The sequence below is a fragment of the Phasianus colchicus genome, chromosome 21 (genome assembly GCF_987193195.1).
Source record: "Phasianus colchicus chromosome 21, bPhaCol1.hap1.1, whole genome shotgun sequence".
NCBI lineage: Eukaryota > Metazoa > Chordata > Aves > Galliformes > Phasianidae > Phasianus > Phasianus colchicus.
Window position 1 is genome coordinate 5,578,912 of NC_143456.1, and position 17,543 is coordinate 5,596,454.

Consider the following 17,543-nt stretch of genomic DNA (forward strand, 5'->3'; position numbering starts at 1 on the left):
CCGTGGGGTTCCTGGGGCAAGCAGGGTCTTCATCCAGCTTGGACAGGAGAACTACCAAGGGTTCAGCATCCCAATGAGAAGGCAACAAAGATCCTTGCCCATGTAGTCTGGAGAGAAGCCATCATCACAGACAAAAGCTTTTTGCCCTTGTTTTAGGAGCTTTGGGAAAAGCTCTGCTATGGGGTCTGAACCTGCAACCCACTGCAGACCTCAGGGCTGCTGTTTTGGGTGGAAAACCTTTCTTTTTGGGAATAGCCTTCCCACTATGGGAGTGAAGGACACCCACAGCCCACAGCTCAGCGCTGGGAAGGGGGAATGCCCCAGCCTGGCCACCAGCCTTGCACCCCAAAATCAACAGGTGGCCCCTGCAGATTTACAGAGTAGCAACCCAATTCCATTGGTTTTGCTGAGATTTTGGTTTCTGGGCTGCCTTAACCTGGTGATGTGGATGCATCCCTGCTGGTCACTCGTGATTGATGTCTGTGAATTTAGGACTTGGCTGTGACTTGGTGCATTCTCCCCTGGACAAGGACAACACCATCTGTTCCATACTATTTCTATATGGTTTCAGCTCCCAACAGCACTTGGGAACAGAAGATGAGCACATCCCCACAGCCTTTGGGCAGGCAATGCCTTGGGGGCTGCAAGCCCACTCCCACCCCTTTGACCACCCAGGTTTCAGGATGAGGCTCCGATCCTTGTGGGGTTTTTCAGCCTCAAATAGAAACCACCACTTTTTGAGGAAGATGTCTGCAGGTTTGCAGCTGCTCTCCCTGCACGAGTGTGGGTTGTGGCCACGATGACTCAGAGCCACCTCTTCACTGGGACAGGCGAGGGTGGACAGGTCTCAGACCAGGTTCAATAGAAACCATCTCCTCCAGCAGTGGGGGAAGTCCCAGGTGGCCACAGGGACAGCAGGGACCTTGTCAGCCCATAGGAAGGAAATAGCATAAGCGGGGTGTGCATTAAGTGCTTATCTCACCATCAGCCTCAGCAAGGTAATGGAAACACTGCTCTGTTCCAACCGAGACAGAGTTTTTAAAAGGAGAAGAATAAATCAAACAAATCCTTATGGCTTTATGGAAAGCAGACCCGACCTGTCAGAGTGGCTTTGATTACAGGCATTATTTTGGATGGCCCAGCTGCTGCAGCCATCCTGTCCCGCAGGCACTGCACTTAGATCTCCGTCCCCTGGGGTTATCGATCAAATGGAACGAGGAGAGCTGCAGCATCAATAAAGCTTGGGTGAACACACTGGAAAGAGCAGCATTGCTGAATTCTGCTTAGTGCAGGTGCCCCAATCCAGCACCAGGCTCAGGGCAGAAGGAGGCTGCAGGGATGGGAGCAGCATCCTCAGACTTTCCCGACCCATAGCATCCCATGCGGGAGGTTTTTGGCAATGGGCCTTTCCCAGTCCGGTGAAACTTCTTCATTTTCCTTATGTTTCTCTTTCTTTTCCTTAATGCAGGGAAAATACCATCACTCAGGAGTTATTTCCTGTTTGGAAACAACTTGAACTGGAGAGGGTCCAGCAAAACTCGTCTGAGATTTCCCCTTGGCCACATCCAGAATAATCTGTGCTACTGAAAGCAGATCCTGGGGCAGCACCGTGCCATGCTGTCACCAGGGTGGGAGTGGAGGATCGATGTGGCTTGGCAGTGAGGTTTCAGTCTGTCCTGCTCAGCCAGATGACCTCAGGGTGTGGGGATGAGATGGGGGAAAGGAATCCAGGGAGGGAAAACAAAGACAGGAGCCTACACCATCCCAGCACCATCTGCTTCCTTCTGCTCCCTAGGCTGGGACAAGATGGAAGTGGAGAAATTAAACCAGTGTTGGGCTGATGGTGGGATGGGACACAGAAACACAGAACATCCCTTTCCTTGCACACTGGGATATCCTACAGTCCCTTCAACTGCACCCTACACAGATACACTCCATCACAGCAGTCTGGAAGATTTCTGCAGCCAAAAGCTTGAGACTGATTTCTGGGAAATAGGTTTGGAGAAGAGAAACCAGAGGGACGCAGAAGTACTAGTGGTCCCACCATGGAGGAGGCCACAGCATCCTGTGGGGATGATCACAGCCTTGATCAGTATCCACAGACCTGAGATCTGTGCCAGCAGGGACTCACATCTGTGCACATCTGCCAGCATTTGGAGCTGTCTGGACTGGAGGAGAGGGGGATTTTGGACAGCTGTGTGCAGGCAAAGACCACTGGGGAAGCTCAGTCTAGTTTTTGCTATTTCCCAGTTCATCGTGGCCAAGAACATGAGCTGCTTCTTTGGCCTTGGGGATAGGAAGTGGAAACACCTGCCCAGCCTCACCCAGTCCCACAGGGCTCCAAAGTCCCCTGAATTAGCACAGGGCCATGCATGTGCCTTCTGCAGCTGAGCAAAGGCTATCTACTTTTTAGTAAATTTATTTTATAAATAGGCTATTTTATTTTTATTTTTAGAAGAGAGTGTCAGGACTGGGATCGGCCATTTGCCTCCCCACTGAGACACAAATCAGTGGGATACAAACCATTACTGTGCTCCCATGGACTGGCAGCTGCTGCCAGCTGTGATGTATGTTGGGCATGTCTGGCTCCAGACACTGTCCTGTCCCATGCACCCCTCCATGGCCATACAACCTGTCTAGGGATTGGGGTGCAGAGCCAAACTAGGGGAGCAACCTAGCCACCAGCCCCAATATTGCAGGAAGAAGTTTAGAAAATCCCAAGCCCCTCAGAGTCTGAGAGCAGGTTTTTCCTCCTCAGACTGTTCTGGGAGGGGAAGGATATCACCCACTCTCTGTTCTTTGGGACATGTCCAGTGACCAGGTCCTCCCCCTGTCCACGCAACTACTGATCTCATGGGACCCAAGCACTGCCTCTGCTCTATAAAAGAAGCCCAGCAGTCCCACCCCAAGCAGAAGGGAGAGTGAAGCAGCCCACAGCCCTCCTACAACCCGACATGGCCAAGGCATCTGGGGCCTTCTGCGTCCTCCTCCTCCTCACTGCGCTGTGCTGCCAGAGCCTGGCCCAGAGTGAGTGCGGCCACCTGCGGGACCAGGGATGGGAACACCAAGGAGAAGGGAGGGGTGCATGGGGTTTGCTTCATGCAAGGAGGCCGGGATGGGAACTGGGGGCCTCCAGGCTGAGCTGGGCTCTCATTCTCCCCCCAGGAGCCCCAGCTGTGCCTGACAAGTGCTGCTTCAACTTCCATACCAGAAGGATCAAAATGGACAACATTGTCGCCTGTTATGCCACCAGCCCTCAGTGCCCACACCGAGCTGTGATGTGAGTATCCCTGCCCCCCTGGTGACATCAGCATGGCAGTGAGTGGGTGCTGCTGGAGGACTCGCTGCCCTCAGATCTCTCCTGGGTTAGGGGACTTAAATCCATTTCTTCTCTCTGCACAGCTTCAAGGTGAAGAATGGCAAGGAGATCTGCACCCCAGCGGACAGGATGTGGGTGAAGAGGTACCAGCAGAGGTTCCAGGTCAGCTCTTACTCCATCCCCAGCTAGAAGAGCCACAGGAGCAGCACAGGGCCCTTGGAGTCAACCTCATCACAGAGATGGGGAGACCAGGAGCAATGCGAGTCCTCCCCATCTCAGCCCTGAGCTATACGGATAAGCAACACTCACCTCCATGTTTTCTTTCCATTCATCCCACTGTGAGATCCTGGAGCTCTTAGCATCACTGTGCACACATTTCCTATCTCCTGCATCTCTTGCTGTTCTCCACCCTGAGACCATGGCTGGACTGGGTCTTAGGCAGGGGGTGACTGCTTTGCATGTCAGTGTCACTGTGCTCCTTTGGCTTTTTGCAGTGCAGTGGTTAATAGGGAGTAGTATCACTAATGTTTCTTGTACAACACTGTGAACAGAATTAAACTCAATCTTGTGTATGCAAAAAACATCTGGCTGTGCAAGTGTCTGGGGAGCAGAAGAGTTCCTGCTCTTGGCTTGCTTTGGGTGAGAAATGTCAGCTGTGAGAGCTGAACTCAGTAAAGGGCTGGGAAGAGATCATGTTGTGGTCATTCTTCTCAATTCCTTTTTGGGAAGGATCTGGGAGTACATAGGATCAAGCAGTGTCCACATGGGACCTGGGGAAGCCACCTGCAAAAGGGGCAAAAGGTGAGCACATCTGTGGGTGCCAAACCTGAAAAGAGGGGTCTTCCCTTGCTCTTCATCAGCCATCCCCAGACAAAATTCAACACGAGCTGCACAGTTAGGCCCTGGTAACAGCTCACACACCAGGGTTGCCATGAGGAGATGCAATGGCCATGGCCACTGACATGGTCACTGTGATGGGCACAGCCACCACCATGGTTGCCATGACAAACATGGCCACAATTACAGGTATAGCCACCACTATGGGCACCATGATGGACACGGCCACCACTATGGGCAGCACTATGGGCACAGCCACCACCACCATGGGCAGCACCATGGGCACCATCATGAACACAGCCACCATTACGGAAAGCACCACAGGCACAGCCAAAACCATGGGCATTTGGCACACAGCCATGGGGTCTGGGGTGGTCTGGCCTGAGCTTGGATGCAGTCAGTGCCAAGCCAGTCAACCTCGGCTCAAAATTGCAAGAGCAGCATCACAGTCAGGATGAGTTTTGAGCATAAGATCACCCAGGTCTTCAGTGAGCATGACTATCATCCTGTGTGGTTTGTCGGTGGCAGCAGCTGAACCCAAAATAGACTGCAGGCTGCTACGCATTGCAGCAGCATAGGGCTGTGCTCGCCAGACTTTCCAGAAGCCCTAAAGCACCACAGGCAGGGTGTGAAGAGGGGCTGGAACAGCACCAGCCAGGGAGAGGAATTTCCATTCCCCAGTTGCCCTTTAGTAACAGCAACGACCGGTTCTTCCCCTGGGGAGAGTCCAGAGCTGTCATGGAAATCCTGGTCAGGGGCTATATAATGCTGAGGTACAAGCAGGTAGCACTCAGAAGCACCAAACCAGCAAGAGCTACTGGATCCTGGAGCTGACAGACATCCAGATTGGACATGAAGGTCTTCTCCTTGGCCATGGTCACTCTGCTGCTCGCTGCTGTCTGGACTGAAAGCTGGGGCAAGTCCTGTAAGTACCAACATGGAATCTTAACCCATGTCCTGCTGCAGGTTTGGGGTTGGAGATGGGGGGATGGGTTCAGTCCCTGCTTCTGCTGTGGGCTTAAGGTGCCAAGGGGTCAACACTGCCTTGGAAGATGTTTGTTAATGACAGCTCATTCCTGGGGATTTCTTGTCAGAGAGGAATATGGGGTCAAACCTGCAGAGCTGGAGACATGGCAGGGATCCTCATAGTGGGGGAAATGGCTGGGGTCAGGCATGGGACAGCACCAACCCCTTCCTCCTCTCAGTCCGCAGCTCCTACAGCTCCTGCTGCTACAAGAACATGTTCATCCAGAGGGAAATCAACACCTCGCTCATCCGCAGCTACCGGGAAACACCTCCAAACTGCTCCCGCAGAGCCGTTATGTGAGTCCCTGAGGCCCCAACCTTCATTCTCAGCCTTCTTCCCCCAACCTCCCATGCCCAGCCTTTCTCCACCACCCTTCCTCCCCAGTCTTCCTTCCCACCACACTCCTCGCCCTCAGCCACCCTGCCTGTGTTTTCACTTCCCACTATGAATGTCCACAATAAGCTCCTCTCAGGGTGCTATATGCTGAGTTCTATCCACATGTTCCTCCTCCCCCCAATGCTTTATTTCAAATCTTCCAGCAGCCCCTCATTTCAGCAATAAAAATGGGAAGGAAACCAAGGTTTAGAAGGGATTTGAGGCTTCTAGAAGTCCAAGGTTTGGGTGATGCTAGGAATGATGCTGCAGGCTAGGGAAGGACACTCCAGCTAATCCAACCCCTCTACCCACAGCGTGGAGCTAAAGAAGGGGAAGAAGTTCTGCGTGGACCCTGCAGAGGGCTGGTTCCAGCAGTACCTGCAGGGAAAGAAGCTGAGCAACGCCTCAACGTGAGCCGCCACCAACACCAGCTCTATTTCTGTGTACCCTGCCATGACCTGTCAGTGCCTGTAATGACTCGTTAACTCATGAAGCCAGGTCTGCTTTGTTCCCATCTGTCCCACTTCACACTACTGTACAGTTCTACTGAGATTTAATAAAGCTACTTGCTCTGACCTGCACTGTGGCTGTAGTGAGATATGAATCCTGCACTGGGAAAGAGAGGTTGTGTTGGGGTTTGCCTCACTGTGGGAACCTGGGAACAGCCCAGAAGGCATTAGGAAATGTGAAACCAGAATGGTGAAGGTTCTGTATGCCCTCCAACAGTGTAGACCCTGCCTGGGTGTGGGTTTAAGGGTGCTCTGCACAGCTGTTCACTCCATGGGATGTTGATTTTGATGTTGAATGGCAATGGAGAAATATTGGGTTTGAGGGGATTCACTGCAGGGTCAATGCAGAGCAGACAGGTGGGTTTCGTGAGGCATCAGGAGCTGAACAGTCCCCACTGGACACTAAAGCAGAAACTGAAAGCAGTGGCCCAGTGGCCAGCACTTCCCCTTTCATAGCTTTATTTCTCCATTTCAGCAAAACTGCAGGAATTCTGACATGATTTCCTAGTTATTATGTACTCATCTTTATTCCTTGAAAACCTGTGCCCGCCCAGCAGCTTGGGGGATAAAAGTGGCAGCATAGCAGAGGCTGGGCACTGTGCAGAGCAGAACCCTGTAAGCCACCCAGCTCCAACCCTGCTCACCGTGCCAACGTCCCACAGCACCATGAAGGGCCCTGCAGCCATCCTGGCAGCTCTGCTCCTCCTGGCCCTCTGCTCCTCGGCTGTGGCCCAACCAAGGGAGACAGGTATGGCTGTATGGGACCTTAATGTGGGCTGTGGGGGACTGCCACCAGTGCTGGGGCTCAGCCTTGGAGACGGAGCGTCTAGGGGTGTCCTTGGGGGATATGACATAAGGGGGCGATTGTGTGATGGGAGATCCTTGTAAAGTCCCTTGTAAAGGTAGGGCATCTGTGGGGTCTCACCAGGGCTCTCTTTCCTCACAGATGGCCTGACCACAACCTGCTGCATCTCCTACATTCAACGTCCCATCCCACGCAACGCCATTGCCTCCGCCTACATCACCAGCAGCAAATGCCACCTGCCGGCAGTGGTGTGAGTATCCAACCACAGCTGGGGTGGTTGCAGTGTGATACCAGGACAGTATCCCACAGCTCTGGGTGTGGTTGGGAGGGGACAAGAGTGTGGCTGTGGACATGTGGGTGCTGTCTGCAGGACCAGTCACTGTGTGAACCTAACGCTGGTTTTCTCCCTGCAGCCTGGTCACCAAGAAGGGGAAGGAGGTATGTGCAAACCCCGAGGAGCCCTGGGTGCAGAAACGCCTGGAACTCTTCCAGAACGAAGAAAACTGGCCTTTTATGGAATCATAGAATCATAAAATGGATGGATTGGAAAGGACCTCGCAGCACACCCAGCTCCAGCCCCTGCTCTAGGCTTTTGCCTCCGCCACCAAGTTCAGACTGCCCAGGGCCCATCCAAGCTGGTCTTGGGCATCTCCAGGCCTGGGGCACCCACAGTTTCCCTTCTATCCGTGCCACCAATGCTAAGGAAATGAAAATACAGAGATGATTCAGAACACACCAAAATGCTTGCCAAGGAGTCAGGAGCTCTGATGCCTAAATAAAATTCTTGCATTTGAAAACACTTTGTCTCCCTGTGAAGCCCACCACCAAGCAGGACAGCTCCATGGAGGCAGCCAGGTTGCAGATTTAAGGATACCCTGCACAGCTGTTCCCTTCATGTGGTACAGATTTGTGTTGATGTCAGATGGCAATGGAGAAAAATTGGGTTTGAGGGGATTTGAGCTTTGTTTTTCTTTCCCAGCAAAGAGCAGGGAGTTAATGCTGATGGCTGCAGAAGGAGGGGTGCCTGATGGCGGTGAGGCTATCAAGTGGTCAGCAAATTGCTGTCAGGGATGAAGGAAATTGAATCACGTGTGTTAGGCACTCATCACCAAATTCCCTAGAACCAAGAAGTGCTTGAAAGCACAGCTGCTTTTGAGTTTGTGGAGCGTAGTGAGGATGGAGCAGCCTTCATCCACCCAACTCCCATCAGGGCTGCAGCCATGGAGCTCCACATCCCAGCCTGGCTCTCATTGCAGGGTCAGTGCAGAGCACCAGGGTTGGTGTCACGTGTGCCCCACTGGGCACTAAAACAGAATCTGAAAGCAGTGGCCGTATGGCTGGTGCTTCCCGTTTTTGCAGCTTTATTTCTGCAGGGGTTCTGAAATAATTTCCTAGTTATTATGCATTCATATTTTTCCCTTCACACCCTGTACACGCCCAGCAGCCAGGGGATAAGAGTAGCAGTGCAGCAGGGACTGAGCATTGTGCAGAGCAGAGCCCTTACGCCAGCCGGCTTCAGCTCTGCTCCTCGTGCCCACGTCCCACAGTACCATGAAGGGTTCTGCAGCTGCTCTTCTCCTCCTGGCCCTCTGCTCTTTGGCCGTGGACTCTTCTCCTATTGGCAGTAGTGGTAAGTTGGGTTTTACATTTCCCTCTTGGGACAGGAGACACTGTCCCTACTTGGTAGGATTCTGGGATCTGGAAAATCCCTGTCCCCATGGATGGGACCAGCACTGTGCTGAGTGTGGGCAATTGCCAGCAATGCTGGTGTTCAGCTTTGGAGATGGGGTCTTCTGGGGGATATGACATGAGTTGGGGGGTAGCTGATGGCAAATCCTCAGGGAGCCCCACATAAAGCATCTCACCACGGCTCTGTTTTCCTGAACCCACAGATGACATTCCCTTAAGCTGCTGCTACAGTTATGTGTCACATCCGATCCCTTACAGCCTCATCGCCTCTGTCTATGCCACCAGCAGCACCTGCTCCCAGCCAGCAGTGATGTGAGTATCCAGCCAGGGCTTGGAGTACAACATCACGGCTGTGACACACAGCTGTCCAGGAAGGGATGGCAGTGTGGGTGGGGACATGTGGCTGCTGCCATGTGGACCCAGCACCCCATTGCCCCAGTGGTGCTTTTCTCCCTGCAGTGTGGTCACCAAGAAGAAGAGGGAGATATGCGCAGACCCAAAGCAGTTATGGGTGCAGGCACTCCTGGAGCTATCCAGAAGAGAAAAGCTGCTCTCCCACCGCTGTGAAGGAAGTGAAAACACTGAGATGATGCACAAAACATCAAGTGCTTGTTAATGAATCAGGAGCTCTGATGCCTAAATAAAACCCCTTGCACTAGAAAATTAGAGATTATATGGTTTATTTGCGAAACCATCTTCAGTCCACATCCTTCCATGACCTGTGAGTTGATGTATCACCAACTCCCTGATGGAGCTCATTGCCACCCATCAAAGCCCCATGGGGAGACGTGGGCATCCCAAAGCCACCCCTCAGGGCCCACTTTATTATTTCACACCCTTTGTCTTTTCTCTACCAAATATCCAGCACACAGCTAGACAGAAACATAACGCGATGGGGCAGCAGATGGCTGATGGGCCGGGCCCCAAGGCTTCTGAAGACGGGGATCCATCAGGCTGCCGCCCTGCATCCATCCTGCAGGTCCTTCTGCTGGCAGCACCGGCCGACACAGCAGGTGAAGCTGCTGCAACAGGAACAGCCCAGTGCGCCATCTGCTTGGAGGCGGTGGAGGGACGCCCCAGCTACAACACCCTCATCTGTCCCTCCTGCACCAGCGCGCAGTTCCACCGCCACTGCATCCAGGTAGGCAGCATTACCTCCAGACCACAACAGCATCGTAACCCAACCCTGCCACCCTGCCATCATCCCCAGCCTTGGGGCAACACGCACGGACCCCCAGCTCACGTTCTGCCTTCCCCAGGGCCAAGCTCTGCGCGCTGCCCTGCACCACTTCCGCTGCCCGCTCTGCCAGGACATGCAGGCCTTCCAGGCTGAGATGTTTCGCCTCGGAATCAATATCCCAGACAGGTCAGCACCCACGGCCCTGCCACCGCACGGCCCCCCACCCTACGACCTCCCCTCGCACTGCACAAACCTGTCCCTGGCTCCCTCCCACAGGGATGCAGCCTGGGAGGTGGAAGAGGGCGCCTTCCACGACCTGTACCAGCGGCACAGCTCCTGTGACACCAGCCTGTGCCTGTGCCCGATAGGACGGGACTATTCCGAGAACACGGGGTGAGTGTGCTCTGACCCCAAAGCCATGGCGACCTGGCACCTTCATCCCCTCCTTCCAGCTGGGATGGAGGCTGGCCAGGATGCTGAGCTCAGCACGGCACAAGCTGTGCGCTGGTAGCTCAGTGCCAGCCAGCGCACTGGGAGTGGCACGCACCACCCCACGGCTGGCATCCCACAGCCCTGGGACCCCCGGTGACCGTGCGGCTCTGCCTTCTGTCGCTCCCACAGGCCCTGGAGGATGCTGCTCTGCAGCTCCTGCGGTTCCTGCGGCACCCACCAGCACTGCTCTGCCATCGCAGAGGACGCTGAATCGTGGGAGTGCAGCGGCTGCAGTGGTGAGGGCACCGGTGAGAAAAGCAGCACGGGGACGTGGTCCCCATAGACACGTGGCCCTATGTCCTTGGGAGATGTCCTCCCCGTTGGAGCCACGACGGGCACAGAGATGTGCACTGCGCTCATCTCCGCGCACCTTACAGCCCCTTCAGTGTCAGCCGCGGCGCAGTGATCCCCGCACAGCACCCAGCTCCGGGCACCACGGCTGCAGCACAAGGAGCTGCGACGCTCCTTGGGCACCCCGACGCTCAGCTGCCTGCACAGCCCACGGAAGCCCCTCAGCCACTCCACCTTGCCAGCCTCTGAACAACAACAGCCTTGCTGGTTGAAACACCGCAAGAGAGTTTGCTGACGTGCCGAGCACTGCAGGGCGCAACATCAACGCTGCCACGACTCTCCTGCCTGCACTTCCCTGCTGTGCTGCTGCTTGCTCTACCAGAGTGAGTGACAGGAGCCCAGCCAAGATGTCATGGACCATCAGCATGGAAGATGACACAGGCTATTGCATGGAACTGAGACAAAGGCTTTTGATAGTCCAAGTCATTTATCTTGGCATCAAAACTCCTGACTTCTTACTGGACTGCTGCATCTGATTGTGACTGCTGCCCAGAGAGGCTGTGGATGCCCCACCCCTGGAGGCATTCAAAACCAGCTTGGATGGAGCCCTGGGCAACCTGGACTGGACCGGACCTCGAGGATGGTGGCCCTGCCTGAGGCAGGAGGGTTGGAACTTGATGATCCTTGGTGTCCCTGCCAACCCAAGCCATCCTATGATTCTACCATTCTGTGTGTAAAACTATTCTTCCTTTAATTTATTCTCCTTTTCATTTCAAAATAAATATTTAATTTAACTTAAATAAGTTAAATACAGTAAGTTTCCTGTTGAAGAAGGCAATCCAGTTCAAGTGCTCTGATGCGTGAGTGTTCCTGTGGGCCAAGCCCAGGGGCACAGCACAGAAGGTCAGTTTCCTTGGTTCTGGAAGAGTTGCAGGTATTTCTGCACCCAGGGCTCCTTGGGATTTGCACATACCTCCCTCCCCTTCTTGGTGACCAGGCTGCAGGGAGAAAACCAGCGTTAGGTTCACACAATGCTGGGTCCTGTGGTGGGCAGCACCCACATGTCCACAGCCACACTCTTGTCCCCTCCCAACCACACCCAGAGCTGTGGGATACTGTCCTGGTATCACACTGCAACCACCCCAGCCGTGGTTGGATACTCACACCACTGCCGGAAGGCGGCATGTGCTGCTGGTGATGTAGGCAGAGGTGATGACGTTGCGTGGGATGGGACGTTGAATGTAGGAGATGCAGCAGGTTGTGGTCAGGCCATCTGTGAAGAAAGAGAGCCCTGGTGAGACCCCACAGATGCCCTACCTTTACAAGGATCTCCCATCACACAATCGCCCCCTTATGTCATATCCCCCAAGGACACCCCTAGACGCTCCGTCTCCAAGGCTGAGCCCCAGCACTGGTGGCAGTCCCCCACAGCCCACCATTTACGTCCCATCCAGGGGGATGGGGCTCCCAGGGAGGAACGGCCACCCAGACTGAGGGACACAGTGAGACCCAACTCACCTAGATGGGCCACAGCCGAGGAGCAGAGGGCCAGGAAGAGCAGAGCGGACAGGATGGCTGCGGGGCCCTTCATGGTGCTGCGGGACGTTGGCACGGTGAGCAGGGTTGGAGCTGGGTGGCTGCAGGGCTCTGCACAATGCTCAGCCTCTGCTGTGCTGCCACTTTTATCCCCCAAGCTGCTGGGCGGGCACAGGGTTTCAAGGAATAAAGATGAGTGCATCATACTAAGGAAATTACGTCAGTATCCCCCAATTCTGCTGAGCTGGAGATGGAAAGAGAGCTGCAAAAGGGGAACTGCAGGTCAGATGGTCACCACTTTCATGGAATCATAAAATACAATCACAGAATCATTACGGCTGGAAAACATGTGTAAGGTCATCTTCTCCAGCCACCCACGGGTTCCATTCTGGTTACCACTGCATGGCCAGCACCGGTAGCCCCATGCAAGGCTGCTCTGCTGCCACAGCACCAACACCCACAGACACCATCACCACTGCTGGCAGAAAAGTACAGCCAGAAGGAACATCCGAAGCGAGCCACAGCTTTACCAGAAACATCACTTCTCAGTGTGCTCCACGATAGGGATACAGAGGTGGCTACAAAACAGTGTCTTGTGCAGACTTTAAACTCCTCTTGTGAAGCCACCTCTTTGTGGGATATCTAGAAAAGGAAAGATGGCACAGGAAGGAGGCTGAGGTGACTCAGAGGCACTGGCGATGCCACTTTTGTCCTTCTGGATGTCACAAGCTGCAGCCTCCCGCTGGAAAGATCTCCCTTAAAATATCTGCACGCGTACTCCAAATTAAAATCCTTGATGGTTGGAGGAAACTGCCCCCGGAATCTCAACCTGGGATATGGGGCGTGCAGCTTCCAGGCTGCTCAGGGAACTAGTTAGCGAGGTCCCCTGGGAAGCTGCTCTTTGAAGACACCGGGATCCGTTAGTGCTGGGCACGAGTGGGAGGACCACGACTGTGGTAATGATCAGCTCCCAGCCAGCCGTGAGCTCGTGTGGGATTTGCAGCCCCACCTGGGCGCACAGAAATCCGCGGGGCCCAATGGGATTTGTCCCAGGGTACTCAGAGAGCTGCCTGATGGCACTGCGAGGCCTCGCTCAACGCTTTCTCATCTGTTTTGGGAATCTGGAGAGGCCACAGTTGACTGGAAGCTGGCAAACGTCGTTCCAGTTTTCCAGAAGAGGAGCAAAGGAGAGCGCGTAACCACAGGCCTGTCAGTCTCGCTTTGGTGCCTGGTAGAGCGATGGAGAAAATTCTGCTGGGCGTCACTGATCAGCACCTGAAGGACAACGCACGCGGCCATGGCTCACAGCCAGCAGCCCTTCATGAAGGAGGGGAACCATTTAACAAACTTAGTCCCTTTTTCGACGAGCTCACCCACCTAGTTGACCAAAGGAAACCACTCCCTGATATCTTTTTGGATCTCTGTACAGCTTTATTATTTCACACCCTTTGTCTTTTCTCTACCAAATATCCAGCACACAGCTAGACAGAAACGTAACGCGATGGGGCAGCAGATGGCTGATGGGCCGGGCCCCAAGGCTTCTGAAGACGGGGATCCATCAGGCTGCCGCCCTGCATCCATCCTGCAGGTCCTTCTGCTGGCAGCACCGGCCGACACAGCAGGTGAAGCCGCTGCGGCAGCAACACCCCCAGTGCGCCATCTGCTTGGAGGCGGTGGAGGGACGCCCCAGCTACAACACCCTCATCTGTCCCTCCTGCACCAGCGCGCAGTTCCACCACCACTGTATCCAGGTAGGTGGCATTGCCTCCAGACCACAACAGCATCGTCACCCAACCCTGCTACCCTGCCATCATCCCCAGCCTTGGGGCAACACGCACGGACCCCCAGCTCAGATTCTGCCTTCCCCAGGGCCAAGCTCTGCGCGCTGCCCTGCACCACTTCCGCTGCCCGCTCTGCCAGGACATGCAGGCCTTCCAGGCTGAGATGTTTCGCCTCGGAATCAAAATCCCAGACAGGTCAGCACCCACGGCCCTGCCACCGCACGGCCCCCCACCCTACGACCTCCCCTCGCACTGCACAAACCTGTCCCTGGCTCCCTCCCACAGGGATGCAGCCTGGGAGGTGGAAGAGGGCGCCTTCCACGACCTGTACCAGCGGCACAGCTCCTGTGACACCAGCCTGTGCCTGTGCCCGATAGGACGGGACTATTCCGAGAACACGGGGTGAGTGTGCTCTGACCCCAAAGCCATGGCGACCTGGCGCCTTCATCCCCTCCTTCCAGCTGGGATGGAGGCTGGCCAGGATGCTGAGCTCAGCACGGCACAAGCTGTGCACTGGTAGCTCAGTGCCAGCCAGCGCACTGGGAGTGGCACGCACCACCCCACGGCTGGCATCCCACAGCCCTGGGACCCCCGGTGACCGTGCGGCTCTGCCTTCTGTCGCTCCCACAGGCCCTGGAGGATGCTGCTCTGCAGCTCCTGCGGTTCCTGCGGCACCCACCAGCACTGCTCTGCCATCGCAGAGGACGCTGAATCGTGGGAGTGCAGCGGCTGCAGTGGTGAGGGCACCGGTAAGAAAAGCAGCACGGGGATGTGGTCCCCATAGACACGTGGCCCTGAGACAAAGGGTTTTGATAGTCCAAGTCATTTATCTTGGCATCAAAACTCCTGACTTCTTACTGGACTGCTGCATCTGATTGTGACTGCTGCCCAGAGAGGCTGTGGATGCCCCATCCTTGGAGGCATTCAAAACCAGCTTGGATGGAGCCCTGGGCAACCTGGACTGGACCGGACCTGGAGGATGGTGGCCTTGCCTGAGACAGGAGGGTTGGAACTTGATGATCCTTGGTGTCCCTGCTAACACAAGCCATCCTATGATTCTACCATTCTGTGTGTCAAACTATTCTTCCTTTAAATTATTTTCCTTTTCATTTCAAAATAAATATTTAATTTAACTTAAATAAGTTAAGTACAGTAAGTTTCCTGTTGAAGAAGGCAATCCAGTTCAAGTGCTCTGATGCGTCAGTGTTCCTGTGGGCCAAGCCCAGGGACACAGCACGGAAGGTCAGTTTCCTTGGCTCTGGAAGAGTTCCAGGTATTTCTGCACCCAGGACTCCCTCGGGTTTGCACATACTTAGGCGGCCTTCCTGTTTGCACTTTGTTGTTGCTGAACTATTTCTCGTCGAAATACCCCAGCCAGGATGCCATCACCACCCCATGGCGATGTGCTGAGGTCAGGGCTGGCCCCGGGGAGCTGATCCCACCCTTGGAAGGGGAAGCACCGTGTGATCCCAATGGGAACTGAGACGAACAGTGGGGTTTGAAAGTCCATATGGGAGACAAACAAAAGTGTTTGATAGTCCAAAAAATTTATTTAGGCATCAGAACAGCTAAGACCAAAATGGATTCTTATGTAGTGATATGTTTCAAATTATTTTTGTATTTTTCATTTTCTTAGAAAAAAATATTTAATTTAACTTAAATAAGTTAAATAGAATAAATTCCGTACTGAAGACAATCCAGTTCAAGTACTCTGGTGCGTGAGTGTTCCTGTGGGCCAAGCCCAGGGGCACAGCACAGAAGGTCAGTTTCCTTGGTTCTGGAAGAGTTCCAGGCGTTTCTGCACCCAGGACTCCTCGGGGTTTGCACACACCTCCTTCCCCTTCTTGGTGACCAGGCTGCAGGGAGAAAACCAGCGTTAGGTTCATACAATGCTGGGTCCTGTGGTGGGCAGCACCCACATGTCCACAGCCACACTCTTGTCCCCTCCCAACCACACCCAGAGCTGCGGGATACTGTCCTGGTATCACACTGCAACCACCCCAGCTGTGGTTGGATACTCACACCACCCCTGGCAGGCGGCATTTGCTGCTGGTGATGTAAGCGGAGGCAATGGCGTTGCGTGGGATGGGGCGTTGAATGTAGGAGATGCAGCAGGTTGTGGTCAGGCCATCTGTGAAGAAAGAGAGCCCTGGTGAGACCCCACAGATGCCCTACCTTTACAAGGGACTTTACAAGGATCTCCCATCACACAATCGCCCCCTTATGTCATATCCCCCAAGGACACCCCTAGACGCTCCGTCTCCAAGGCTGAGCCCCAGCACTGGTGGCAGTCCCCCACAGCCCACCATTTACGTCCCATCCAGGGGGATGGGGCTCCCAGGGAGGAACGGCCACCCAGACTGAGGGACACAGTGAGACCCGACTCACCTAGATGGGCCACAGCCGAGGAGCAGAGGGCCAGGAGGAGCAGAGCGGACAGGATGGCTGCGGGGCCCTTCATGGTGCTGCGGGACGTTGGCACGGTGAGCAGGGCTGGAGCTGGGTGGCTGCAGGGCTCTGCTCTGCACAGTGCTGAATCCCTGCTGCGTTGCAGCTTTTATCTCCCAAGCTGCTGGGCGGGCACAGGGCTTCAAGGAATAAGGATGAGTGCATCATACAAAGGAAATCATGTCAGGATCTCCAAATTTTGCTGAGTTGGGGTTGGAAAGGAAACAGTAAAAGAGGAAGCATTGGCCACAAGGCCATTTCTTTCAGATTCCATTCTGGTGGCCAGAGCCGGAAGCCCCATGCAGGGCTGCTCCGCTGCCATGGCATGGACACCACTGCTGGCAGGAAAGCACTGTCAGAAGGAACATCTGAACTGAGCTACAGTTCTACCAGTAATACCACTTTCAAATGTGCCCCATTGCAAAGTGTAGTAGGAATGCTAAGCCACGGCCTGAAACAGTGATTGAGCACCTGGTAGGAAGGCAGGGCCAACCTAGCAGAGCTCAGGTGCAAGCAACTCACCTGAGTGACTGGAAGGCATGAAGCCAGGATCCACCCCTTCCCAGATCTCATTTAAGGGTTGGCACTGCAGGTGAGGGTATCTGTTGCTGGAGTTCCCTGCATACTGGAGGTCCTCCAATGGTATGTTGCTCTTTTCCTTTGTTTCTATATTTGTGACTTGTTTTTGGGTTCATTCTCATTTGTTGTGGCAAAGGACTTTGCCTTTCTGCTGTTTCCATCCAACTATAACATTACACAAGGATACTGAGTTGACTACAGAATGGTGTGTTGTGCAGACTTTATCTCCAGTAGTAACACCAGCTTTTTCCTGAACTTGGAAAACAGGAAAGATGGTACAGGGATGAAGTTGAGTTGACCTGAAATTATTGAGGAAGTTGACTTTCATCCTTTTGATGTTACAAGCTGCAGACTTATGCTGCAAATCTTGCAGGTATGGAGATAAAGGCAGCCCATAGGAAATAAGTTTTGTTCACTGGTCACTACACCTGGGATGTAGTCTGCTGCAACCCCCCTGACTGTAGGGCAGACAGAGGACATACACCTCTCTGCCTATAGATGTTAATGTTGGTTCTTTTCAGTGAAATTGTTGCAGTTCCTGCTTGTTCACTTCTTCCCAGTATGGGCAACTTTATCCTATTCTAGTTATATATACTGGTTTGGCATCTGGTTTCAGGGAGGAGATGTGGTCCTGAGGTTAGGAGCTGAGAGAAGAGAGGGTTCTGCCAGAACTCT

The 17,543-nt window shown here is 54.1% G+C and overlaps 8 protein-coding genes across 10 annotated transcripts; 6 read left to right on the top strand and 2 right to left on the bottom strand.

Moving 5' to 3' along the window:
• The first annotated feature begins 2,873 nt into the window (after positions 1-2,873).
• LOC116227836 (C-C motif chemokine 13-like) lies at positions 2,874-3,882 on the top strand. Its single transcript, XM_031591333.2, has 3 exons — positions 2,874-3,027; positions 3,166-3,280; positions 3,403-3,882. Exons 1-3 carry the CDS (start codon positions 2,955-2,957, stop codon positions 3,506-3,508), a joined length of 294 nt encoding a protein of 97 aa, XP_031447193.2. The 5' UTR covers positions 2,874-2,954; the 3' UTR covers positions 3,509-3,882.
• Positions 3,883-4,722: 840 nt separating this feature from the next.
• LOC116228127 (C-C motif chemokine 3-like) lies at positions 4,723-6,162 on the top strand. The gene is made up of 3 exons (XM_031591786.2): positions 4,723-5,081; positions 5,362-5,479; positions 5,873-6,162. Exons 1-3 carry the CDS (start codon positions 5,009-5,011, stop codon positions 5,970-5,972), a joined length of 291 nt encoding a protein of 96 aa, XP_031447646.1. The 5' UTR covers positions 4,723-5,008; the 3' UTR covers positions 5,973-6,162.
• Positions 6,163-6,642: 480 nt separating this feature from the next.
• LOC116228125 (C-C motif chemokine 5-like) lies at positions 6,643-7,671 on the top strand. Its single transcript, XM_031591784.2, has 3 exons — positions 6,643-6,815; positions 7,014-7,122; positions 7,286-7,671. Exons 1-3 carry the CDS (start codon positions 6,734-6,736, stop codon positions 7,395-7,397), a joined length of 303 nt encoding a protein of 100 aa, XP_031447644.1. The 5' UTR covers positions 6,643-6,733; the 3' UTR covers positions 7,398-7,671.
• Positions 7,672-8,224: 553 nt separating this feature from the next.
• LOC116228126 (C-C motif chemokine 3-like) lies at positions 8,225-9,195 on the top strand. The gene is made up of 3 exons (XM_031591785.2): positions 8,225-8,502; positions 8,765-8,873; positions 9,021-9,195. The coding sequence occupies exons 1-3, from the start codon at positions 8,424-8,426 to the stop codon at positions 9,175-9,177; spliced, it is 345 nt and encodes a 114-aa protein (XP_031447645.2). The 5' UTR covers positions 8,225-8,423; the 3' UTR covers positions 9,178-9,195.
• A 7-nt stretch (positions 9,196-9,202) lies between these two features.
• LOC116228124 (E3 ubiquitin-protein ligase PHF7-like) lies at positions 9,203-11,188 on the top strand. Of its 3 annotated transcripts, none has more exons than XM_090122494.1 (5): positions 9,203-9,282; positions 9,427-9,702; positions 9,821-9,927; positions 10,018-10,134; positions 10,363-11,188. In XM_090122494.1, the coding sequence occupies exons 2-5, from the start codon at positions 9,454-9,456 to the stop codon at positions 10,514-10,516; spliced, it is 627 nt and encodes a 208-aa protein (XP_089978620.1). In that variant the 5' UTR covers positions 9,203-9,282; positions 9,427-9,453; the 3' UTR covers positions 10,517-11,188. The 3 variants fall into 3 exon arrangements, with proteins under 3 accessions (XP_089978620.1, XP_031447643.2, XP_031447641.2); XM_031591783.2 differs by lacking the exon at positions 9,203-9,282 and having other exon boundaries at positions 9,310-9,702; positions 10,363-10,481; positions 10,611-11,188; XM_031591781.2 differs by lacking the exon at positions 9,203-9,282 and having other exon boundaries at positions 9,310-9,702.
• On the bottom strand, positions 11,181-12,169 carry LOC116228129 (C-C motif chemokine 4-like). The gene is made up of 3 exons (XM_031591788.2): positions 12,043-12,169; positions 11,689-11,797; positions 11,181-11,522 (listed from the first exon to the last, which is right to left on the bottom strand). Exons 1-3 carry the CDS (start codon positions 12,113-12,115, stop codon positions 11,429-11,431), a joined length of 276 nt encoding a protein of 91 aa, XP_031447648.1. The 5' UTR covers positions 12,116-12,169; the 3' UTR covers positions 11,181-11,428.
• Positions 12,170-13,203: 1,034 nt separating this feature from the next.
• On the top strand, positions 13,204-14,897 carry LOC116241585 (E3 ubiquitin-protein ligase PHF7-like). The gene is made up of 3 exons (XM_090122495.1): positions 13,204-14,036; positions 14,127-14,243; positions 14,472-14,897. Exons 1-3 carry the CDS (start codon positions 13,984-13,986, stop codon positions 14,623-14,625), a joined length of 324 nt encoding a protein of 107 aa, XP_089978621.1. The 5' UTR covers positions 13,204-13,983; the 3' UTR covers positions 14,626-14,897.
• Positions 14,898-15,403: 506 nt separating this feature from the next.
• On the bottom strand, positions 15,404-16,384 carry LOC116228128 (C-C motif chemokine 5-like). Its single transcript, XM_031591787.2, has 3 exons — positions 16,230-16,384; positions 15,864-15,972; positions 15,404-15,697 (listed from the first exon to the last, which is right to left on the bottom strand). The coding sequence occupies exons 1-3, from the start codon at positions 16,300-16,302 to the stop codon at positions 15,604-15,606; spliced, it is 276 nt and encodes a 91-aa protein (XP_031447647.1). The 5' UTR covers positions 16,303-16,384; the 3' UTR covers positions 15,404-15,603.
• Between the last annotated feature and the right edge of the window lie 1,159 nt (positions 16,385-17,543).